The sequence below is a fragment of the Cardiocondyla obscurior genome, linkage group LG11 (genome assembly GCF_019399895.1).
Source record: "Cardiocondyla obscurior isolate alpha-2009 linkage group LG11, Cobs3.1, whole genome shotgun sequence".
NCBI lineage: Eukaryota > Metazoa > Arthropoda > Insecta > Hymenoptera > Formicidae > Cardiocondyla > Cardiocondyla obscurior.
Window position 1 is genome coordinate 1,525,740 of NC_091874.1, and position 26,470 is coordinate 1,552,209.

Sequence of the window (26,470 nt, forward strand, 5' to 3'; positions counted from 1 at the left end):
GATGGCACTTGAGCCGCTAACAAAGCGGGGCACTGAGAACGGCAGAAGCCGCGCGCCCGCCTCTCGTATCGGCAATTACAACAAATATATTTAATAGTCCTGTGCATTTCATTCGCGCATTAACGAAATTACGGGCGCTTAACATACCATCGCACGGTTTTGCCTCGTAATTATATTGGTTACCGTGCTGATTACATCGCGCGATATTATGATACAAATTTTATTCACGCTGATTGGAAAGTGAGGAGTTTGTTATAAATCACAGGCTGCGAAATGTAGGTCGAGTCGACGATCAAATTAGCCCGATTCGCGCGTAATAACTATTTTTGGGGGCGGAAAAATTTGTGGAAGCGTCACCAGTAACGTTAAATCACAAAATTTCTCTTGCGAAAGAGAATGTCTTTCCAGATAATTTCCCTCGACTTTCTCGCATAAGAAAGTGCACTCGAATAATTATGAGCTTCCCCTCGGTGAATAATACAATGGCAAGCTTGCGCCGATGGTGGCGGAAATGCGTATCTCGGGGAGAGTAATTTTTTGCGATAGTTGACTCCAGAAACAAAGAACGCAAATTTCAGTCACGTCCCCGTGTTCCCTGCGAGTCGCATTAATGATGCCGCTCGTCGGAACGAGACAGGGGAACGGGAGAGGTTCTATTCAGGCGCGGGGAAAGACAGAGAGAGAAAGAGAGATGGGGGTTCAACCTTGGTGAGAAAATCGAATTTGATATTTTCGTTCGTTTTTCATTGGCAGCACGTGCGCGCGTGAAAATATCGGCCCGGCATTTCCACCCTCCTTTGCGTCGCGTGCGAAACGAGAATTTCTTATCTGCGCGAGCCTGAGTCCCCGTTCTCTCGTGTTTCCACCCTTGGTTCCACTCTTGAGGGGGGGTATGAGAGGGGTGAGAGGGCGAAAGGTGGCGGCATCGAGAGTTAGGGGAAAGACGAAGACGAGAACGTGAAGAACGGGAGAAATGCGAAATGGCAGCTGCGGCTAAGATCTCGGGGAGGCCGGCACGGAGAAAGTTGTTGGAGGAGGTCTTGCACGGAGGCCGCGACTGAATTATTTAACTTGCGGCCCGTCCAAAACCCCCGCTCCCTCCCCCTCCCCACCCCGCCATTCTTCCATGTGCCACCCTTTTATTCGCTGGGACGATTCTCTTGAGGAAATTTAATTTCACCCTCGGCGACTTGGGCGAAGCGTTGAAGAAGAGCGCGGCTGTCTTTCGTACAACGAGCGGGCTCCTCTCTCTACTTTCCTCTCCTCTTACGGTCGAAACGCTTTTAATTGGCCGTGGCCGGGCTCGTTAAAGGAGAATTTACGTCAAGGACCGGGGAGGAGAGCGAGATTGGAAACGAAGAACGATGCGCTGCTCGTCGTCGTCCGCGAATTTAAGAGGACTCGAGCGGTCGATGAAAATACAGACCGCGTATATAATAAACGGTCAATAGAATCGATATCAATTCGGAAGTGCAGAGATAAAAAAGAGGGGTGCCTCTATCGCTCGCGAACAAAACAAAAATAGTTTACTGACTTTATTGCATTATCGAATTTATTTTAATATTTCCAACAATTGAATACATTGCCGTTTGCTTTTATTTCTCGACGCGCGTATATATTTCCATTATTACTCGTGATATTTATTTCAAATTTGAATTTTTTTTTCGACTAGCAACGATCAAACTTAGTTTCCCGACAGCAGAAATCCCGAATGTTTGCGTTGCTCGCAAATCTGATTGACGTCGACCGCGGGAAAAATATCAGGGAGGAAACTATACATATACCCTGGCGTTTACATACGTCGCTTTACTCTCTTTAGTTTCGATTCACGACCGACGATCGCCACCACCGTGGACTTACTCCCGCTCGCGCGGAGGAAAAAAAAAAGAAAGATGCGACATGCCAGGGAAAAGCCCGTAGGGCAGAAGGAATACGTGGAGCGGGATTGCGCAGCGATGCGAGAACGCAGCTTCCGCGAAATTCGATGGATACGGCGCGCCGAGCTCTTTTAATTCCCCGTGGGCGCTCTCGCTTTTTTTTTTCTCTCCTCCTCCTCCTCGCGAATCCGTCGGATAAGGGATTCCTTTTGCGCATACCCGATATCAATATGTACGGGCGCGACATATCAGACTTCCCGCGCCTCTCCTCATCCGCGCACTTGGTTTAACATTATCGTTACCTCCAAGTTTGAGCTTGTAATTAGTTAGCGCGGAAACTTCGGATATACGCTTCTATCAATATGTCACTATGGACGTAAACTTGGAGCGCTTTAACTGCCGCGAAACTTACGATCACGTCGAAAGGACCACGTCGCCGAATTCATTGCCCAGACCGCGGCCGTGAGTTTCGCCTGGGTAATGAAATTGATTCTGTTCGAAGAGATGTCGTTACGCTCGACATTCCTGTCTACGCGACGCTGTAAAATTATCGCCGCCGGATATCCATCGACAGGCTCGCGATTTCTTATTCCTTCTTTTTATTAAAAAACAAAAATTGTTATCCGCAAAATTTCGAAATTACCCGATCGTACGTGGCATTTGACTGGACACACCCCGTATGTACGTCGCGTCGGCGACGATCGGTCTCGTTGCCGCCGGCTCGGAGAACACGCGAAATTAATTCACCGCGGCGTTTCCGCCCTCTCGTGCGGAACGCAACCCCCGCGGGGGCTGCGCGGCCACCGCCGCCGTTTGTCCAACTTTTTGCATCGTCGACCGGACGTCCAATTTATTGCCAGTCGCGGTATACTGCATCGCGCCGATATTTGCTTGCCCGGGAATACCGCGGGCGCGCGGGGCCTCGCGAAAGGATCGACGTTTCTGCAATTGCAATCTCGATACGCGCGACGCGTGTCATACTTGACCCCCGGCGGATGCATAAATCAACGAGCCGCGGACTCGCATTATTCGTAGATCGTCATTTCACCGTCCCTCCCCCGTTTCTCTCTTTCGTTTCCGCTCTTTGTGCGCCCGCGAGACAAATAAGTCCTGGTCGCCCGTAAATTCTGGGACACCGCGAGTGTACGGGCAAGATTCGGTCCCTGTCGTCGGGAAATCCGTTTTCATGCCCTAATATCGCGTGATGAGGTTGCAGGGTGAACTTTTCAAAACGCGTGAATTAATTATCGCGATATTGGACACTTGACTCGGGAAGCGCTTAAGGGGCCGTGGTGTATTTAATCCGCGACAAAGGCTTATTATATCGAGCACGTAAATGGTGCTTTGTGACTTTCCCTTTTCACTACTAATTGCGTATCTTCATCTTCAGCTTCCGTCATTTCCATCGTGCACTGTGCCGGATGCGCAAAGCGAGACGTGCTTTTGTGCTCGGCTACCGCGTTTAATGAAAAGCGCATTTAATGTTGGTGCGGTATTATAACCCCTCTTTGTACATTTTACGCGATATATTTCTGTACACCGCGATAAACGCGTTGTTTTTTTGTTTTTTTTACACTTATCGTTGCGTACCGTCAATTTATGCAACCGCTAATACAATTGGAAATAAATTTATTTAAAATAATGGCCATTTCCGGAACTGTAATAAACTTCCTTCTATTATTAATTTCCATGTGACATTGTGGGAGTTATTAAATATTTAGTATAAAATTCAAGCAACTTTCGAGCGTTTGAATATTTTAACGAAATAAATGATCACAAACAAGAGGCAAATAATTAAACTGAAAAAGTAATTTTCACTGATAAAAGTGACACTTGCAGCGTGTGATCTATAACTTAAAAATTAATGCGCATCGCTGCGGGCACATTTATTTTAATTAGTACCAACTGATCTCTCCTTCGTGTGTGCGCTCGCTTTTCATCCTCCTGGAAAGGACTGCCCGGCTGAAATGAAATTTGCCCGCGGCCGAAAAGTCTCGGCTCCCCGCATTGTCCTCAATCTAATTTCCCTTCCGCCCGGCGTCAGAATTCCTCGGTTTTCGCGAACGTCGAAATTCTCCGACCGGCCCACATCACGGGCCTCCGAGACTGACGTTTAAACGGAAGTTGCCCGACTTGCTGCATGCCCCGGCTGGCGTCTACGGAATTTTATCGACTGGCAGTAGAATTCTGGATACAGACGTTCGGAGTACTTTAACGCGCTTGAATCGAAACCAACTACGGCAGTTCGAATAAACGAACATTTATCAGACGCTAGTTTATTCCTCCGACATTTACGAATAACACACGTTCGTGATGAATATCGAAAACTTCTCGGGCGACGGTTCGAGCGATTGTTTAACAGATGATAGTCATTCGACACTGCCCCGTGTCGTTCTATTACGGTTAATCCTCTCCCGCCCACCAATCGCTCTTTCCTCTTCGCGAATGCGCCGCGCGAAAAAGGATTGCGCGCGAACGCAATCCGCACACAGGCACGTATTGTTCGAGGCAACGGGTAGGGGAGGAGGGGGGGAGATGGGAAAGACAACGATAGAGAGCAAAAGGACGGGGCCGACAACGTCCGGAAAATTGATGGAAGCCGGTGTGCGTGCGCGCGCGTGACACGATCGTTGCGTACAACCCCGGGGAAAGCCTGGTGCTGCTGCCGTTGCCGCTATTGCTGCCTGCTGCTCGTGAATTAGGGGAAGATAGCTTTTAGTTGAGGCACGGTGCCGTCACCAGGTGCGCGTCCGCCGACTCTACGGGACCGTCGGTATATAGCCGAACCCTTTTACCGAAATTGCCGGATATCGTCCCCTGCTGCGGCGGATATCTCTCTCGGTCCCTCGTGCTCCGTCCTCTTCATTCTGCAGCCCTCAGCAACCGGATTTTCCCTTCCCTTCCCTCCCCACGGTCTCTCCGTCGTTTCGGTAAGCAGGTGTCGCGAAGTGCACTGACGGAAATTCAGTGGAAAAAATCTATCACGCACCTTTTCTACTTTCATTTTCCACCGTCATTTTCTTCTCAGATTGCCGGCGATTATGCGCGAACGTTCATCGCACTATACGTGCTTTGAAAATTTTATTTGCACGTAAACGACTCGTTGTAAAAAAAATAAAATAAAAAAAAAACTAGGATCATATTTCCGGAAAATTGTTTTTCGCCCGAGCGGAAGTTGGATGTCGGCCAAGGTAATGCAGTAAAAGACTGCGGATGTCATTTAAGAGGACGTTTGTGAGGCACAGAACGAATGTAGACTCGCTTTTCACTTGTGAAAAATCTATTAGACGTTCTTTTTGTATTCCCCCTCTGTTTTTTTTTCTTCTTTTTTTTTCATTTAATTTCCAACTTTCAAACATCTTGCATACCGAATTAAAATTCTGCGAAAGCTCCCACGGATCTAGCTCTGAAACGTATCTCCGAAACTTAATTCACTAAAACCAACCATCTAACTTTTTAATTGCTTATAATTATTTAAGAACTTTTTATATCGCGATTGCTTTTCCACTTTTCCTTCGTAATTAGCACGAGAGCGATCGCTGGGAAGCGGTTTCTGGGACGTTGCGTGCACGTCGCGCATAAAGCTTCGCGATAACGAACGTGAACATTTTCTAGGCAGTAAAAGTCGACCAGCCTTCTGTTGCTCGACCCGCCAATGGAACACTGGGTTACGATAACCCAGGGCGGATTTTTGAAAGCAGAATTATTGATAGAATAGATCCCGAGATACGAGTAAAAAGTAATAGAGCGATAAAGGTGTTAGATTTGGAGAATAACGTTGTTATGTTACTTCTGCGATTGTAAACAGTTACGAATATTGCTCGTTTGATTTTTTTTCATTGCTCGTTGCAATTTTCGAAACAATTCGGAACCGGCGCCAGATGCACGTGTATACTGCACGACATGAAAACGCTTTTTCCAGAATCGCTGTTACGACGCTGGAAATATCTTCCGTGTTTTTGTGCATATATTTTTTTTTTTTTTATCCGCAATCTCTAAATGACATTCGATCATATCGCGATGCACCCGAAGCTACTGCAAGACTTATCTATGCACATTATGCACGTTCTAATGCAGATACATACGCAGACACACGATTCATATTTTCACGTCGGATAACATAAATTTTTTTAAAATTCCACCGCTGTGTATTCTGTAAAAAAAGAGAAGAAAAAAGAAAATCTAAAAAATTAGAGACACTTTTGTAATTTTTTTTTTTTCCAAGTTCGATAATTATTTCATCGCGTCTTCAAAATCAATACTGCATAAACTCGCAATATCGGAAAATTAATAGCATGCGAATATGCAATACGATGCGCGTGCTGTGTTCACTCGGTGTTTATAGATCGCGCTGTGACTAAAATTAATATATTAACAAGAACGCAAGTAATTAGGCGAAATTGGTCGTAAATGAAATTTGCGTGAATTAACTATAAAATTAACAATACTGTTCATTCGTAATTTTATATATCTACTAAACTATTTCGACGTTTAAATACTTTTCGTAATGCCTGCGCAAATTGTATCTGCCGAGTTTAAATTAACACAGTAGGTAATTACTTCTTGTTAGATAACTATATTTTCCAAAAAATTGGGACAAACCTTCGCTGTTAACCTCGCCGTTAACTTCGCTGTTGCGGCTCTGCATCTCTTTTCTCCTCCCCCCCCCTTTTTTTTCCCTCCGGGCTATTTTGCGTTCGAGATTAAAGCAGCTGCTATTAAGCAGATAAAAAGGACACTTCCTTGATCTATTATACAAACAACACAGTATATCCGCTCAATTTCCCCGACCGCGTTTAACAGCGGTGAATACATCAGGATGTACGAGCTATAACTAAGGCAGCCGTGGCAGAACCGGAAGAGTCAACGTCCTGGATGCTTATCTCTCTCCGGCATTATGCAGAAACTGCATGGCCGCGCGCAGTCTACTTTATGCACCCGCTGAATGCCAAATAAACGAGAAATATCGCGTGGCGGTGGTCTTTCAATACGACGTCCCGAGAAAATCGCAGAATTTCGCTTCCTTTACCTTTACCTACCTCTCATACATTTTTCTTTTTTTTCTTGTTGTCGCGACAGTACGTTTGTATATACCGAGGAGACGCAACGTTTAGACGGTACTCCATTTAGATGATAAAATCGAGACTACCGCGGGCACAGGACGATCGTGCGATACGCGCCTCCAGGACTCCCATGGCTTGCTTATCTGCATTATAGAGGAGGCTTCTAGTGGATCTTCAACCGTCCGCACTGAACGACATCAATTATGCATCGACGGGATAAAGACTGCATAAGTAACGATATTCGAAACGCTACAACGTCGCGGTATTAATGGGTGATGAATGGTAATTCTTTTTTTTTCTTACCCTCCCGAATGATTCGATTATCTCGGAAAATATTTTATCGATATTTATCGGAATTTTTCGGATTATCGGAATACCGCGGTGAAAAAAAAAAAAGGACTGGCATCAAAGTATGTTGAAAACTTCGGGCGCGAGTTCGTACAAAGAAACTGATAATTTTTATGAAAAAAAACGTGGAAAATCTTTTGCGAGATATTAATCAGATCTTCGCAAGTGCGATTGAACACTTTGCACTTTTGCAATAACTTTTGTTAAGCTGTTCTTTATTTTTGAATCAAAACTCGTGAACTCGATGTCGTTCTCGCCTGTTCTCCTATCCCCTCGATTCCTTTCGCGTATCTCGTTGGTATTCCGCGGCGGTTCCTTTATCAGAATATATTGCGGTCTTTGGACAAAGACGAGTTCTCGGTTTAACGTCTTTAAGGCTTAAACGGTGACTTTTATGAGCCGTTACGTCACAAGCGTTTCGCTCTATTTAGGGCGAACTGAAACGGCCGTTCTCTCTTTCTCTCACGTGCGCTGACACGCGTGTGCGCGAACACGTGCGTGTACGCCGGATGTACGTGTGTCGTCGTAGCACGTGTACAAACGCGAATAACGAGACGAGCAGGTTTGCCTCTAACGAGCCCGGCCGCTTTTGAAGCGCCGCCTTTTAGGGACACGACTTCACACACGTACGTGGTTTTGTCTGCACTACAGATTACTCGATACCTCTCGTTATATCGTGTCTTCAATGCTCCGGATTGCAGTTGCGAAGGTCGTCGACTTGCGTTTATCTCGTTTGCCACCATAACGAGATGTTACTGTGTTCTCGTGACTTTAATTTAGTTCACATTCGGTAAAACGGCAGGAAAAACGTAACGTAACTTTCCGTGATGTTATCTTCGTTCTTTAAATTTTCTTTAAAGGTTAAAAAAAAAAAGAAATTTATTTTATTGAAGAAAGACAAGTCCTTTATAATTCATTGAACAGATCCTGTCGAACGAAGTTTACAGCGATGTCGGACAAATTTAAACGACATTTGCATTTGCTGCGAATGCACGGCGTAAGACGAGATACGGAAGGAAATTCGTGGTTCGCGAGGGCGAATTATTTATCCCGCGAGCGTACGGGTGGTGTGAATAGCAGTAATCACGTTAATTTGACTTAACTCATTCGCCAATACGTGTATCCGGCTAAATAATGGAATATGTTACCGGGAAACTTAAAGTTATGGAGGTTGCGTGCCTATGCAGCACGATGCTAATATTGAGTGCGAAACTGCGGAAGCCGGAAACTGTATAAACAGCACGGTGCCTCCCCCGAAAATAGAACAACCTGCCGAACTCGTTATACACAAAGCGAGCTTTCAATTAGATTTTTGTCAGACATAATTTATATTTTATTTTTATTTTTTATTATTTTATTTTTTTTTTATACTCTTACCCTCTCAGCGTCGTTCATTTCTACTTTTTCCATTTGTCTTCATTTCCGTTTGATTAAAATTGTCTCTGACATTTATCTAACAGTGTTATTTTTTTCATATTATATGCGCCGCGCTTTTAATTTTGGATATTTTAACGCTTGTAAAGAGAATAAAAGTTACATTAAATTCTTTTTACACGCAAATTGACACTCGCGAAGCCACGGGGAAATATTTTAAATAGAGTTTAAGTATTGAACAGTTTTCATGAGGCAGGAAGGCAGCTATTATGTCGTTACACCTTACTACTTGCAAATGACATTCCGGAATTTCATCTGATAACGAAAATTTCGTTATCCGCGTGGCGACTGAACCTTCTTATTAATATCACGGTACGCTACCTTCAACTAAATCACATTAAGGGCTAATTTAATTCATCGTGCGACTATACGCCAGGCACATTACCATACGAATTCCGTTCTATTCGACGTCATATTAAATACTTTCGCGAAAGACACCAAACGAGCTTATCGAGTAAGCGTTTCATAAATACCTATAATTAATTTTCTTTTAATAAGAAAACAGTTTTACCGCGTAATTAATGTATTATGAGATTTTATTTCCCACCGTTTTACGGCGAATATATCTTTCAGTATTGCGGTACGTAACAAGCTTCCAACTGTCGTAATAATTTTTACAACGGCCGCGCGCGGAGAGCAACAATTCTCGAGCCGAGCGACGTTATTCCGCCTGAAACTTTCTTCGGCGTCCCCATAAATTTCCCGACTCCCAGGTGTCAAAGGCACGCTTGTACTTCGACATATTTCATCACGCCGTAAGAGATCGGGATTCTCAATCCATTCCTCTGCGCCGCCGCGACATTCATAAACACCCGATGTCGCGTTCCGTTCCTCGAGCGTGAATCCGACCGTTTCGTTTCCAGACCTGTCCCATCCCCTCGCACGACTTGTTTGTCTCGGTGGAATCGCGTTGAAGCTCCTGCAAAAATATTCCCTTTGCCCCATCTCCGTGACGATTCCATTCCATTTATTTCCGTCGCCGTTCGAAAACCTTCTTATGTAAAAAAAAAAAAAAAATAAAATAAAGATAAAAGTAAAACGGCCATAGCTTCTTGCGAAGTCAGCTTATTTTTCTGGTTAACCGAGAAAAATACGAAAGTTGGAAGTAACGAAAACAGCTCTCAGACATTGATCCGGAAGTTAATTATTTCTGTAACATTGCACCCTGAAAGTCGGAGTTCTACGCCGTTCCGTTGAGCCCTTCGCCGTGGAACTAACTCGCGTTTACGTTGCATAATTCACGCATTGATTAGCCAACTTGTTATGGACAAGCACCTGATATAAATTAAACTCAATGCAAGCTGACAGCTTCCGGCAACGTTTCCTTTCCAGTATATTAATTTTACACAGGAAGTTCACAAACGTACAGCAGGAAATTTACTGGAACAACTGAAAACGTTTAACAGCGTAAAAGTAACAATGCGGTATTAAAATATTATGGAAACGATCGTAGTTAACAGCCTGTATATTTTTAAGATCTTAATCTTTCGCGAGATAAAAAAAAGTTTTTGTAATCCAAAAAAAAAAAAAAAAATGAGATAAAAGATCCTTTTCTAAATTTTCGTAACTAGCGATGAAACACGGGATAGTCACCGGTAAGTACGATGTTAATCAAGACAAGTAGGAAAGAAAAGTGAAAAGGAATGTAAAAGCGCGGAAGGAAGGAGAGAAAGAGACTACCGTTGAGCATTTAATTAAAGCGCGTATCTGCTCGGAGAAGCTGCGTTAGGAGTTTTTATCACGGCGCGTCTTTCCGCCTTCGAGGCTCACTGTCCCTTCCCCCGTTTGATTTATAAGCTTTCACCGTTACACCTCTTGTACGTATACATGGTGTTCTATTTTAAGGGATTTACTCACATTTTTTAAAAGCGTTAAATAAAAAGAAACATTTTAAACAAAAAAAAAAATTCCAACTTTTGTGTGAATAATTTTTAGATTTAACGCGATGTTTCTGAGAAACTTGAATGAATCTTTTAAATCCGAACATTCTGTATATACGTAACACACGCGACTTTTAACTGACCGAAAGAGGTGGCCGTTCTTCCTCTGATTCTAAGATTTAAAGGGATTTACGAAGTGAAGCGGTGCTGCAACGTGATGCCGACCGGTTTGGATTATTCTCCCCGTGGGCTCTTTTGTGAAACTATCCGAAACTACTTCACAACGTGGAAGAAAAAGCCACAGGTCGATTTGAGACAAAAGAAGCGTACCTCTTACGGGCTACTATTACCGCTTAATGGTCTTTGTGTTAACGAAGATTCAGCTATTACCATCGCTACTCGAGTGGAAATTGAGTAACCGTTATCTAATGACTAGCCAGCCAATCCGTGGTTTATCTCGTGGCTGTCCAGTAAAATTGTCCAGCACTTAGCCAGAAATACAAACGCTCAAAACGTACGAGGTACATAACACTTATTACTAGCTAATTACGAGCTAGAAAATCTAGATGTCTAAAAGTTTTTCGCCGCGTACTGGTATACGGCCCAGCGGACTCGGCAGTCGAGCGCGCGTTAAAATAAGTCAGTACGCACAGCAAGTTAGTACGCGGCGAAAAACGTTTAGATATCTAACTTTTCGAGCTCGTTATTAGTCAGTAAAAGTCTTGCTAACATGACTCGTGTTGGCAATAACTGGACGGATATTAGACAGACTTTTTTTTTTTTATTAAATTATTAATCGTTGATTTATATTTGTGATTTAACTTTGACTTGCTCCTCGCAAATAGTCACGCGACGAACAAAAGGATGTTTAGACACGCTTCGCTTTCTCATTCCGTTATTACGTAATTTCTCTTTGGTGACCGACGCGCACCCTCCGACTACTTCATTATCCTTCCACGCGATATCGGGATATTTAATCGCGCGAGTTTATCGACAAGATTACCGCGCCGTGCAATTTCCGCAGCTAATCGCGCTCGCGTGAACTTTCGAAATTGACCCGGTCCACTAATATTTCCCCGTTCTGCGTTCAATGGTCGTTGATCCAATCCCCGCCGCGATATTCCCCTGCTTATTGTGCAGCCCCGACAAAGTAACATTTTCGCGCGGATTTTCCGTCTCGCCTTCATCTTGCCGCGCGCACAATGGAGAGAACGCGCGTAAATGTCTACTCGATTTTTACGATATTCTTTATGGTTTATAGGCGCTTTCTTTTTACGAGAAATTGCAATAGCTCTCTAGAGTAACGCACATCTTATGAATACTGATGTTAAGTAATCATACATATGCGTGCAGCGCGACATCGAAGACTTGCTGTATTCGTCGAGCGGTTAAAATTGTTTAAAAAAGTTATTTGAATATATATGCAACTTACATTTACATTACCCATTGTTCGTAAATTAAAAAATTTTATAATATTCGTCAAAAAGAAATTGCAAAAAACAATGAAAATAGTATATCTGTACTTTTTCTTTTTCTTTTTTTTTTTATGCTTTCGCTTTTCGAATAGCAGTCTACTCGGAAAAGTTTATTCGGCGTAGAAGCCTTATCATTGACACGCTGTAACGTTACCTTAATTAAATCGCCTCGCTCTTCGTGCCTTTAACAAAGCCTACGGGGAGCGAATGTATTCGTAGTTTCGCGCAACACTTCCCTCGCACATCGAAATTCAAATACTGCACTTTACTCCGCATTATGCTACGCGCCGCAGTTCACATTGTTCAGCACTCATAAATCCTCGTAATTTAGTTGTAATTGTGAAAATTACCGCGGTGCAAATCGGTACATCTGTACTATAGACAATAGACAATAGATAATGGAGGAGAAAGAGATGTGAGATAGAGAGTGCGTTGATAGCGAATTCTTTGCGAATAAATATTAAATAATCCGTGATAAAGTCAGGGTTTGGAGAATGAAATTGCGATTTAAAAATAAATGCCGCAGTGAATAAAAATTCTAAAAGGTTACTCTCCGTTGAACGAGATATTTTAATAAAATCATATATGTAATATGAAATGCAAGTTCACGTAGATATGATTTAAGAAAATGAGATACCGGAATGACGTCAACGTCGGGGAGGTCAGCGTTATCGAATTTACGTAGCCGAGATTTCCCAGTTGGCTATATTTTTGGAAGATCCTACCGCGGCAGGATCATTCCCTCTGCTTACCCGTCCGATCTCGACTCCATATCGAGGTCTGATCAGGACCTTTTCCGGGCACTCTTTCCAGGTACTCAGTTAGCACCACCCTCAGCGGATCTTCTTCCCTCCCGAATCGAATTCTTCCAGCTCGAGTGACACGTCGTTGGAGTTTACCGGCGAACGCTATTTCGATCTCCCGTACAGCGGCTCGCACGCGCATAGACAAACGGTGTATGTACACGCGGATCGCCTTTGAATCAAGGGTATACGCGAGTCGGGCGTGGTCCTCGGATGGATGGGCTCCGAGGGGGGGAGGGAAGGGGCTAGGAAGGGTGGTTTTGTGGCGTGAGTGTAATGGCAAGATCCAGAATGCCGAGGAGGACCCCTAGGTGTGTATGTATGCGTCGACGACGGGGGTTGAAATGGGTGGCGGAGAAGCATTGAATAGCCCCTGGGGTGACTGCGCCAACAAACCCTAACTAACGTAAATAAGATGTCCTGGGAGAGGGGTCCTCTCGCTCTTGGGTTCCTTTCGTCTTGCAGTCGGTCCTTTCGCTAGACCTTTATCTTCCCGCGCCACCCGCGCACACAGGTTCAACCAAAGCCGAGGCTGATGAGCTAACCTCCCGGGGCAATCACGGGATTTCTTCGCGGAAGAGTCCTAAGAAAAGGCTCCCGAATTCAGTCTCACGTCGTGACCTACGTCTTGTAGAAAGACGCACGTACCGGAAACGATAAATCTGTGACTTTCGAGGATAAAATAGGTGTGACGCAATAGCCTGCGGCGCGAAATAATAACTTTTAAGTAGATAACATTTTTATTTTAAAATAAAACGAAATTAACTGAGAGAATGAGCGAATGAAGAAAAATGGTGCGTAAACTATTACATTTTTTTTTTTTTTAATAAAAATTTATATAAAATCGAAATAGTTTTGAAAATATCTAAAATATTCCATTCTTTTTTAAATAATTTTGGGTTAAAAGTGCGTTTAATTAAAATTTTATAAACATGCAATTTTAATAAAAGAATATTATACTTTGTTCATAAAATTAAAAAAAAAAAAAAATAATAATTTTTGATCCGAAAGAATTTATATACACGTGTTCGCAGAATACTACAATACATCGTCAATGTACCCATATGTCAATATATCAATTTTGCGCGTCGGCCAAAGCCGGCGGCCCCGATGAACCCAGTCAATTACGAACATTTCTTCACAAGGTTCTTTGGGAAAAGTCCCGGTCCGCGTCCCTCGTGTATTCCTTGCCCCCGCCCCATGGATGAACACGGCGGTACGCGTCCCGGAAACGATGAATTTGCGAGTCTCAAGGGTGGATAATGGCTGATGCGGTACACCGTTGTAAACGCGGGGTGGTGAGAAGAAGCGGTGCGCGGTGACTCGGGCGAATTTGTGAAACGATTATAGAATCTGCCCGAGCGCATGCCCCCAAAGATGAACGGGGGAGAGAGGAGGGCAAGGAGAACGAGGGCGGAGGTGTAGGCCTGGGTTGAGAATCCCCAGGAACAACCCTCCGTATTGTTGCTCTCTTCGGTGGTTCACGGCGAATGAGTTTTGTACGACGATATAATGGCGCATCGCGACGATGAACGGGCGGGTTTCCTTTCGTGCGTAATGACGAATGCGTTTTGAATGCGGCATTGACGAGCAATTAATGATAGTGTATCTTTTTGGAACAACAATGATCTATCGTGACATCAGCGCTTTTTATTTTTTTGTACGAGAGCAATGACTTCTCTTCATGAAGTGGCAGGCAAACATGTTTTCGAGTACCTATCGAAAAAACACTTGAGAAATCTTTAGACGCGTCTTCTTTTCTTTTCTTTTCTTTTTTTTATATTAAATCATTATAACGGGAATTATTTTCTTGCCATGAAAAAAAAAACGGTATTAAATTATTTATTTAAAAGCATAATCGTAATACGGGATTTAATTCCGTCACAGTATTCTAATATGAAACTAGCAAATTCGATCATCGCTGAGACTTGACAGGGTAGATAAAATCGAATGAGTTCAGTCCGCCGGAAACATAATTGCGATTTATGTCTTGCCTTTGTTCGAGGGGGACCGTCTGCTCACTTGCTCTTCCCCCCTCGACTTGCGAAATACATTTTTGCGCCGCTCGAGTGACTGCAGGAAAATCTTCAATTCACCCTCCCCCTACTTACCTAAGCGGGCCGGAAATGATGAATTTGCGAGTCTTATCGCGAAATGACGTTTCATGACTGCGCGAGAACGGCAAATAAATAAGCTGCTTTTACGAGGCGAGAGACAATGCTTTCGGGGACGTGACGCTTCGCCCTCTCTGATTACGAAATCTCTTATCGGGAATGACTGAGCTGAGAGCAAAATTAGACCTGCCTCGAGGATCCCGGCATTGTGCATGGGCCGCTGAAATGACAGCTGGCCACAATTATAATCTCCATTGTATTTCGAGATAGAGTCCCTGGCCCGAGATCGAGGGCTCGATAGCAGAACGAAAGCGCACATTTTCGGAGCCAAAGTCGCCGTCATTAATCAAGACAACTTGCCACTTGATTGTGGCTATTGTATATACAATGCACGGTCGGAGACAATTAGTGACGACTTGAGGGGAATTTAACACATTTCTCACTATTCACCCAGTTCGAAGTTTAAGCAAACTTTGCGATGCAAATGCCGGTTAGGTGTTAAGCGAACGTAGCAGTGTCTTATCACGATGCTTCTCGCCTAGATACAGACTCCGGCCTCGAACGTACCCGTTGAAACTTATCGCAATTTGTAAGCTCGACCTCTTACGTGCGAGTTTTCGAGGTGCAAGGCACTTCGCCTTCGTTATCGCGCGCATTAAAGCTTGAACGTGAACGTTGGTTTCTATTAGTAGGATCAAACAATCGTTTAATGAAACGTCTACAATTTAATTGGAATAACAAAACGGATAACGGATCGTTAACTGAAATTTTCTAAATTTAGTTCGCGAAAGTTTATATTTACTTGTATATTTTTCGTCAAAATACATTCAACGAAATATTTCATGTTTTCAGTTTATACAGAGTGTTACGCTTTGATATTTGGCTGTAACCGGTGCAAATTTACGCCTGTTGCGAAAAAAAAAGAAAAAAAAAAAAAAAACTTTTAACCCGATCGTGGAATTAATTAAGAGCGCGAATTGGATGTTTTTTACGAAAGTTTTTTTGCGAGGTATTTAACATGCTCGCCGAATGATTGCTCCATTGCGCAAGTTAGATCTGATAGGTCGTTCCGGCTTATAGAAAGATGTCGTAAAAGCAGCTTAAAGTCGCCCGAAGTTCGCCGGAGAGCAAAGCAAAGCGCGCGGGGGCGAGATCCTTTAATTGACCGCACGCAAGAACTCATCCCGATGAGTCTTAGGCCAATTAAGGAAGTTGCTCCGTTAGGAAGGTTTGCAACCTTTCCGCGTTCTTGGGCGGGCTATTATACAGAAATTAACGGGCCTCTCTTTCTTTTTCTCTCCCGAACGGTGCATTATTTACAATAAAATAATCATATCGCGCAGATCTCGCCGAGGATGCCTTCAACGAAGCCTCGAAAATAATGACAGGGGTAATTAAAATAAATGATAATTTATTCAGAAGATAATATCGGAAAGTGGAATAAATTTTACCAGTCGTAACGGAATGTATTTCGCAACGCGATGCGTTTATACAACGATTTTTCAAGCAAAATGTATTTTCGAAGTCACCCGGGGATACCGAGCTGTGGGGAATAAAACTTTTCAGGCCGCCTGTCGAAGGGTTGAATTACGTCATTTCTTTTTTTTTCGAGACGTGTTCTTGAATTTTGCTTAAAATTTCCGCCGTATTTTCCTGGGTGTTTATCGGCGGTGTAGATCACACGGGGCTTTTTCTCGCCACGCGATGGAGATCGGCTTTTTCCACCGGCAATTTGCGGCGGTTTCAATTTTCGTGCCGTTGTCGATTACGTCAGACGCGATTCGCGTCACGCGCGAGCTGCTCTTGCCTGCATCAGCGGCGGTAGCCCCGGTTCTCCGGTTCGCTTTTTTAATCCGTATTCAATTATTTTCGCGGCATCCACTCCGTGGTTTCGGCGTTTACGAGATCAACTGTTACACAGCGATGCGCTCTTGCGTGCAGCGGGGAAAAAAAAAAGGAATTATTTAGGCGAACTGGCCCTCCGATCTCGTATTTCGATTACGCGGCTCACTCATCACATTGTGCTTGCGTTAACTACACATATACATTTTTTTTTGTTTTTTTTTTTTTTCCGTTTTTTCCGTTTTAACTGTTCTATTTCTCTCCCGTGAATCGCTCGCGCTGTCAATTTAACAATCGGTGGATAATATACGTATGTGCGGAAAGCGATTGGCCACCGATACGAACGCGAATGCAAACGCCCACTCTCGTTTTCCGCTCTTCATCCGAAACGGAAATCAACCGTCGATCGTGATGTGGGCGCCGGTCATGTTTTAAGCTTTCCGCAGCCCCCGATCGTAATCGCGTAATCGCGATTCGAGGAATTACCCGCGGACTTAACGAGTAGCCCCCAGTCGCAGTCCCTCGCTCCTACCATAAATTCGATAATGATTCCCTCGTTGCGCCGTCATTTCCAGTCGTCAGGTAGCCCGGGGTTTACGTGCGCGAAGTTAACGAGCTAATGAGCTTGCAAGCCCGGCGCCTCCCTTCCTCTCTTCTTCGGCGCCGGCGAGAGCGAGCATCTATTCTGCATTATGCCGTTGATGCAGTTCACGTTCCCGGGTGACGCGGGACGAGAGAAGAGGAAGAGAACGAGCGGCGGAGGTAGGGACGGGGTCACGAAGCGTTTCCCAGTTAGGGCAATTCCGCACTTTCGCTCGCCGCAATTAATTAGCTCAATTCCCGCTTCCTGTTATGTGCCGAGAGGCCGCGCCGACCCGTCGCGCATGTCTGCATTCCGACGGCGCTCGCATACCGCCGTTGTAGTTTACGAGACGGCACGCATCCCGATCCCCGAAGGTGCGCTTTCCGGTTTCCGCGACGTGAACCATGAGCGCCGAGACGTCGCCGATCTGCCTCTCCTTGCTGTGCGTCTACGTGATGACGGCGCCGTCGTCGCCACCCCCGCTGCCGGCGACGTCGTCGACTCATTCCACTCGCGCGGGTAAGACCGCAGAACCTTCCCCCGTGAGTTCACCGCCCCGAGGAGTTGTTGCAAATTGCACGAGCTTAAGAACAGGAGACCAGATTCATTTTTACAGTGTCGTTAAGTTTACAAACTGCTCGGACACTTCTCGAAAAGGATTTTAAACTTTTCAGGGGGAAGCATGTGGTTCGAAACAGACTCGCAAATAATAAGATAAATACCGTGGGAAGTTGGAAGATCGCGTCACTTACACGTCCGTCGTTCCTGCGCTTTCTTGCATTAATGCAAAAATCGTCATGACGGTCGTCGTAATGCGTCGTTAATTATATAATTATTGGAACCGCGATCGTACCCGTTGCACGCGCAAAACCGTGTAATACGCGCCCTCGTCTTTCTTGTCGCCGTAATGACATTCGTGATTTTCTTCTTGCAGCTTTCGCGAACGCGGCGGACCCGTATTTGGATATTCTGCCAAGCGGCGAGACCCAGACGAAACCAATTGGCTCCAGCATCCTTCTAACGTGCAAACCGAAGGTGGACAATCCATCGCTCATCAGTCAGATGCAATGGCTGGACCCGCAGAATCGCGTAATCGAGACTCTCAAGTAAGTCAATTGTTATGCCGACGGCCTTTCTTATCTTTCTTTTTTTTTTTTTTTTTTTTTTAATATATTTCTTAACATATAAATATTTTTCAAAATAACTTTAAGAAAAGTTTACTTCAACGATATGAAACTATACATATTGTGCATTTAAACACACAACCCTGGAAGCTTGTTGCGACACTAATTCAACAAATTTTTGTCAATTAAACGCATACACAGATACGTCGTTTTGCCGCTCGAAAGGCGAGTATGAAACTCATTGAATGAAAGATCTAACCATGCAACGTAGTAGTGCTCGTTCGTTTGCTGCTCTTCTCTCTTTCTCGTTTTCACCTTCCTTATTACTTGCGGATACACTCACCCGTCACACTTCGCTCGATACAATCATTTTCCCACGATGCAGCCGCGGTTCCAGCCGTCCGCGCCACGAAGCTTTTAATTGCTGCAACATGAGCCGATTGCAGTTCGCGAACCGGCTATCGCTCGTTAAACCGGCCGGAAAAGTTGAAGCGTTTCTGATTCGCAACGGTGTATTTGAGTTATCGAATGTCTGCACATGCCGAGGTAAAACTAACTGGCCACCGGGTAAAAAAATTTTGCCGAACAGCGATATTTTCTTCCACGTATCGGAATAATTCGGTTAATAATTCACATTTAATTATTTCTCGTTACCACGAAAGAAAAAAAAAGACATTGATTACACATTAAAATTTTCAACGACGAGCACATTAAAGCTAAATCTTGCAATTTTCAACACGTGGTTCTGTCGAAATAAAATTTATTTAATTATTTAAGGGATGTTCTTCTTAATTTCGTCTGCTCGTGCCGTTTAATTTTGGATATTAACTAGCTTCATAATTAAACCGCTGGAGAGCTCGCAGGATTAAAAACGAAACACAATCTTTCTAGAGCAGCGGCGCATTGTGTGCGTGTGCAGCAGCAGTAATTAAGCAGCTTTGTAATGGCGCAATTCTGTACTTACCCGCAAACATCATTTCACCTTTGTCTGCAATATTTGTCTTTATTCGTGCAAGTCTGTCCGAGGTATTTCTAATAATTGATGCAGTTTGTTGCACGTACTGCCAAGTATTTAATCCGACAGTCTAATAATCTAACGAACGTTAACCCTAGCGACTGATTCGTCGTGTCGCGTGTTTGCACGATTACTCGAACCCCGGGTACGATTTGCATAATTAAGTACATTCGTCGTCAAGAGCGCCGCGAGTGACATTCCCCGGCAAAATCGTCCCCGTTTCGAGCTATTTACACCTTTCAATTATACATTCTCCACATCGTCATTGCGCTAAAACAGCCCGTTGCGATAATCAATGCATTGAAGATCACAAAAATATGCTATTTATTATGAAAAATTACACGCTAGAATTCGTTTCGTGATTTTCCGATCTATATAATTGACAGACTGCCACAACGTCATATTCCTCTATTCTCCTTTCCTTTTTTTTTTTTTTTTTTTTTTTTATTTTTTTATTTCTCACGTCAATTCTTATTAAAGCTTGTCTTGTGTTCGTGCATCGTGATTGTCACAGCACTCGACTGCTCCGCGATAACGAGTTAAAAATTAATCTCTGAACTTTCGCGCGATATTTTTCCGTGTGATATTTTACGCTCGTAACTTTATCAATATTTTTTTTTTTTTTATTTTAAATGTTAACTCGGCGAACGATAATTTTCCGTTCCCCGACAACGGAAACGCGATCGCGGAGCAGCTGTGCACTTCTGCGTCCTATCACCTCCAGCCACCTTCTTAATCCGCAAGATCCCATATTCGTAACCTTCATCGTCGACGTCACGCGATATTACATCCGGCATCTCGTAGCTCGATACACTATATGGAAATTGCTTGAATACATCATACCATCATATCTGCACTCACATCACACGGCACACCGGTGCAACGTTGAATAATACGAGGTCGTATGAATGCATCTCGTTGTCGTTGTTACACGTCATCCTCGCGTCATTCACGAGGAACGTGCGCGGACACGGTTTCGCCACGCGATGTCATTGATCATCACCATCAATTGGCGTGCTTTTGACCGGCTTTTGCAAATAGTTTCGCAAACTGTGACGTTATTCTCCGCAGTACGTACGCGGGACACTCGAAGCCGGCCATGTACACCGAGCTGCATCAGGACGGTAGCCTCTCCCTGTTCTTTAATTCTCTTCAGGAGGAACAGGCCGGCAAGTACACGTGCAAAGGGTCCTATGCGCGCAATCTGCCGTTGACCAAGTCTGTGACAATCGATACTATTAGTGAGTATTAAATTAAAAGTTTCCGATTGCATTTTTTTTTTTTTTTTTTTTAAAGCATTTACGCGAAGTTATTGCGAGAGACGGAACAAAATAATTCCCGACGAGATATATGAACCAGCATTTAATTGATATGACGGATAAAGTGATAAAAAAAATGTTCACGTAATGTAATTGATATCTAAATTGTTTTTTTTTTTTTTTAATTAAAATACGAATTTATTTAAGCCGCATAATTTTTCAATGTAACAATTATTTCGTTGATTAATATTAATGAACTAAATTTTTTTTTTTTTTCTTTTTCTTTTGAGACGTTTGTCGTGGTGTTTTTCCAAGCGAAACAAAACTTTTAATTTACTGTAAATAGTTGCGATCACATGGGACAATGCGCCGTCAAATCAGTACCCGATTCTCGGAGAAGACTTTGATATTCAGTGTCAAGTACGCGCTAGACCATCACCTTCGGTTGATTGGCTTTATAACGGAGAACTGATAAAGACGAACGATCACTACGTTATAACCACTTTCGCCTTGAAGATCAAGAAGGTTCAAGAGTCTGACGACGGTATATATACGTGCCGTGCATCGGTGCAGACCACAGGAGAATTGCAAGAGCGTCCTATTCGCGTTGAGGTATTATCTTAATTACACTATGATTAAAAAAAAATAATTATTTTAAAAGCCTTATAAATATTCTTTGCGCACCACATTTTTATTATTCTCTTTATCATGAATTAATTTACTGCTTTCATTATAACATTAAAATTACAATTTCAAATCCATTAACGTAATGTTCTTTTAATTTGTTGCTGATAATTTTTGGTGATTATTCGTGCATTTGAAATTTAAATCGATCCGTACGAATTATTAATTTATTTTTTTTAATTCTTTAATAATTGTGTACATTATATTCTTATGTAATTTTTATTAGGTGCACGTACGACCCACGATTGAGGAATACTCGAGCCCCGTTGACATTATCGAAGGCGAAAACGCAAACATCGCATGCAAAGCCAGCGGCAAGCCACCGCCAATGTTTACATGGGTTAAATCTCTTACTCAGCAGAACCTGTCTATCGCCGATCGATTCGGTGTCAATCCGGTCACAGGTGAGCTCACAATCACAAACGTCAACCGCGACGACACGGGCGAATATCAGTGCGTCGCGAGCAACGCCGCCGGTCAGGCCACCGTCAACATCCAGGTGAACGTAATCGTCAAGCCAAAAATTATGGAGTTCGTGAACAAGACGGTCGTCGAAGGGAAAAAGGTGGAAATTCAGTGCAAGGCCTTCGGACGACCACCGCCCGAGGTGACGTTCAGGAAGTTCACCGCCGACAAACCTTACGTGCTGGGCGTTCAGTCGCAAGACGATCGAATCCTCGTGAAGAACGTTCCAAATGACTTGACCAGCGAGACCATCGGCACTCTGTCGATCATGGACACCCTCACCGACAACGACGGCTTGTACGAGTGTATAGCGAAGAACACCGGCGGCACCGCTTACAAAAACGGCCATCTGACCGTAGAGTTTCCGCCTTCCTTCCGCAACATGCCGAACGTAACGATGTGGTCCTGGGAGCAGAAAGAAGTCAACCTCACCTGCATCGCCGAGGGCATACCGAACGCAACGATACGGTGGACCATATATGGCGACCAGAAGATCGACAACGATAACATGATAAAGCAGATAGGCATCGGGCCGAAGTCCATTCTCCAAATAAAACCGATTGACCGGAGATATTACACTAATTACAAATGCATCGCCATGAATCTTCACGGAACGCGGGAACACATAATCGAGCTGAGAGAAGCGAGCAAGCCCGGCGAGCTCCTGGACGTTAAGATGGCCGATATCACTGCCACGACGATAAGATTCGACTTGATACCGCCTGTGAATCCAGATTTACCTGTGAAGACCGTCAGCGTGCAATACAAAGAGGAGTTCCAAGTTTGGCAAAATTCAAGAAATAAAACGTGGTCCGTCGGTGAGTTTTACATATCTATATTAATTTTTATAAAAAAAATTAATCTTTAATTAATTAATCGAGACTTTAATTTTATTTATAATATAAAATATATGAAAGATATTAATGTAATTAGTTGACTTCTATATATACATATATATATTTTTTTTTTTTACAATTACTCGAGTAGAAATTTATCATTTAAAAAAAAAAAAAAAAAAAAAAAATCTACAGGCCCGGCGACCAGCGAATTCGACAGTCGAGCACGCGTTAGATAGCTCAGGACGCGCAGTAGACTAATACGCGGCGAAAAACGTTTAGATATTTAGCTTTTCTAGCTCGTTATTAAGTAATAAATAATGAGTGTTACATTTCTGGCTCATTGCTGGGCAGTTTTGCTAGACAGCCGTGAGATGAATCACGATGGAAATCAATTTCCACTCGGGTAGTTTCTCAAGCTTTCAATTTAGAATAGTTAAACAACCTGCAAACAATACTCTTCAGGTTCCCTGTACGTCATCGAGGGCTTGAAACCGCAAACGCCCTATGAGTTCCGGTTCGCGTCGAGGAACGATGTTGGCCTCGGCAACTGGGGTAACTACCACCGAGAGATAACACCTGGCAGAACAGTGCCGAAAGAGCCAAGAATTCTAACGACGCCGGGCTCCGAATACGAGATATCCAAGAGTAGTGTTCAGTACGAGCTTAGCTGGATAACGCCGCCGGACAATGGTGAACCCATAGACATGTACCTGATCAAGTTCTGCGAGGTAAAGCCCGTCGCTGGCGAGTGGGAAACGTTGGAGGACACCTGCCGTTCGAGGGAGGTCAAAACTCAAGGCAGAACGAGGGAATACCTTAAGGATTTGAAAGCTGACACTTACTACACGGTCGAGCTGCTGGCTCACAACATAATGGGCTTCAGCATGCCGGGATACGCCAAATTCAGGACAGCCAGAGGTAAGTTAGCGGCCTATCGCAATTAATTCTCGGTGTTCCTACGATCCAACATAATTATTGCCATGACGTGTCTACGTTTCTCGTAATGATTTCCACTCGAGATATATAATTCCCTTTGAAATATACATATATGTGCACGAAGCTACTGCACTGAATATTTTTTTCTTCGCGATCTTCAAATCGTTTGTCAGTTTGTCGCCCCTATTTTTGTTCATTCAACGAGGAGGGAAAAGGGTTATTTGAGGTCTTTCGTTTTCTCGCCTGAAAGGCTTCCATTCAGTTAAGCTACCTTTTTTTTTTCCTTTTTTTTTTTTTTTTTTTTTTCATTGATTATAATTTTGCAATTGGTTTGTCGACGGCGAAATGATCTTGTAATCGCCAGAAAGGTCTGAATAATTATTTTGCCCGCTAAGCATCTTAATGTTACTTTTTAAGAAATTATATTGATATATTATTATATATATATATCTATCAGTAGAGTATAAATAATAGAGAAATAAATTTTTACATTGTAGATCAGAGCTGGGATTTAATTTCGGGTCGATTTCGTTGTCGACACTTATTTTCCCTCTCTCGCGACGTCCATTTTTTAACGAGGAAGCTCCGAATGAGTATAAACAAGTCACGTAACGCTTCATCTATCTCAGGAATGCTTTCTTTACAAGTTTTTGCATCATAAAATAGCGTCGCGCGACTTGTTTATGTGCGTCAGGATTTCCTCGCATAAACGAGCGGGAAGAGAGATCGTAGGTGTTGCAAATAAAATGTGCCTGAAACGCTCAAGCAAGTTCCAGCTCTGCTTGTAGAAATAATAATGCTCTACATTCTCATTTCTACACGTAACGTACATTTTATAGGACTCCATTGGCCCGATACTCGCGTATACTAATTTCCATACGCGAGTTTTTCATGCACGTTTCGCAGCTTGCCTCCTATTTTTTACGCAAAATAAAAGTTTGATTTTATATTAAAAAAAAAAAAAAAAAAAAAAGTAGCAAGCTTCTCCCCCCGGCTCTTCTGGCGTTAATCAAGATTGCAGGATTCGATGAAGTCCTCAGATCCCTTGACCCCGGCGCAAAACGAACCAAGATTAGCTAAAGATAAAAACCCTCGGTGACCGTCGGCGCGGACTCGTAGAGAAAATGTTAGAGAAAAATGTTTTGTGCGACGACGACATCCTGCGCTTGGAGCGAGGAGAATCTTTTTCATTACACAAAGCCTTTTTATCCATTCAGAATCTATGGGCATCACTGTGGACTACAGTAATGCTGGTGATACTCGCAAGACCGGCGTCGCCATTACCGCAGCAGTAATGCTCCTATCTCTAGCCATTTAGAGTCGCCGTCAGGGATATTTGCTCCTCGCGCTCTAATCCTCCCTCCGTCGTGAACCCACGCGATAGGAAGCGAGGCGAATTCGCGGGGGCCGACAGTACAAGAGACACCACGATGGACGAAAAGTGACACGCACGCTCCACTGATACACACACCCCCCCCCCCCTTTTATCGCGATTTTCTGTGACTCTCGTGTTTCGTTCGAATCTGATCGAGTCGACCGGACGAAATCTCGAAGGCGTTCTCACCGTACGGAAAGACCTCTCGTGCGAGACACGACGGGCGAGAGTTAATCGCGGGACACTTGTACACGACTGTGTCGTTCATTTATACACCCATTTAGCGGTAAAACGACCGACAACGAAGAGAGCTAAGTAAAACCGATACGTTCGCCGGTACATTCCGAAAGATAAAGAGAGGTAGCGTTTAAGTGGGTTTTCTGTAAGGAGGAGAACGCGAAGAGTCGCGATGCGAAGTGTATTTATACGTATGATTTGTCAAATGCTCACTGCGTGTTAGTATAAACGTACTGGTACGTTTCCTTTCGTTTCTCCCTTTTTTTTTTTTTCCTTCTTTTTTTCTTTCTTTTTTTCATACGTAAGTTAAGGATGCACTTTCGGTGACTTCTGTGAGAGACGGGTACCGCAGTGCGCAAAGATAACGTTCTCTCGCACGAGGGAACTCACGTAGCCAAAACGAGTAACGTACTGTACCAATTATTTCGCGTCTTATAACTTTTGTCTCTTAATTAGAGTCGGATACACTTTTAAACCGAGCTAAGATAAGTCACGACTACGCTTCGTCAACTTTTGCAATTTACGAACTTTTGTATGGTGTGTTATATCGATATAGGTAAAAAAAAAAAAATAAGAAAAAAAAAAGCATGTGCTTCCCCGTGTGCGCTTGAGATGTTTCGTGGAGCGCCGAATCGCACGATCTCCCGGAGAGCCCCACGAAGCACCTGAAAACGCTCATCCTCCTTAACGATTCACGTCGAATAGATAATGAGTATAACGTGAGACTATAAGATAACGGCCGTAACAGCGCTACTGCCCTAAATTGTCGATTACTCACGCGCAACGAAAAAGAGGGATATTATAATCGATATTAAGAGAACGAACCGGCCGCGATTAGAATCGCGGCGACCCGTTGTGCTAATCGCGCACGATAAATTGTAGTATCCCCCAGATATTTAGAATTAGGAACAACAACTGGAGCTGTCTCCTGAGTTTGTCGATCGCTGTACATCGAGAGAATTTTTTTCGACGAACATTTTTCTTTTTCACGTCTTTTACGATTTGAATTTAACGAGTTGACGAATGTTTTACGATATATTGAAGAGTTAAAAGGAGGGAGATGAATAACCGGGCGATTAAAAAGAACGACGAAAGTACTCGCGGATCCACCACTGTG

The 26,470-nt window shown here is 43.6% G+C and overlaps 2 protein-coding genes across 6 annotated transcripts in view; one reads left to right on the forward strand and one right to left on the reverse strand.

Annotated features, from left to right (window-relative positions):
* Glcat-i (Glucuronyltransferase I) overlaps nucleotides 1–26,470 on the reverse strand; it is a 105,125-nt gene that overhangs the window by 59,880 nt on the left and 18,775 nt on the right. The gene's annotated exons all lie outside the window — the stretch shown is intronic.
* Nucleotides 1–26,470, forward strand: part of Fas2 (fasciclin 2) — an 81,145-nt gene that overhangs the window by 38,698 nt on the left and 15,977 nt on the right. For 2 of the 4 annotated variants that reach the window (XM_070663306.1, XM_070663308.1), the window contains exons 2-7: nucleotides 18,354–18,525; nucleotides 18,745–18,768; nucleotides 20,630–20,799; nucleotides 21,164–21,429; nucleotides 21,728–22,784; nucleotides 23,268–23,723. In XM_070663306.1, the coding sequence (XP_070519407.1) occupies nucleotides 18,354–18,525; nucleotides 18,745–18,768; nucleotides 20,630–20,799; nucleotides 21,164–21,429; nucleotides 21,728–22,784; nucleotides 23,268–23,723 (2,145 nt within the window). Of the gene's footprint in view, nucleotides 1–18,353; nucleotides 18,526–18,744; nucleotides 18,769–20,629; nucleotides 20,800–21,163; nucleotides 21,430–21,727; nucleotides 22,785–23,267; nucleotides 23,724–24,958; nucleotides 25,218–26,470 lie in introns of those variants that run through there. The other 2 variants (XM_070663309.1, XM_070663307.1) reach the window with 2 other exon arrangements.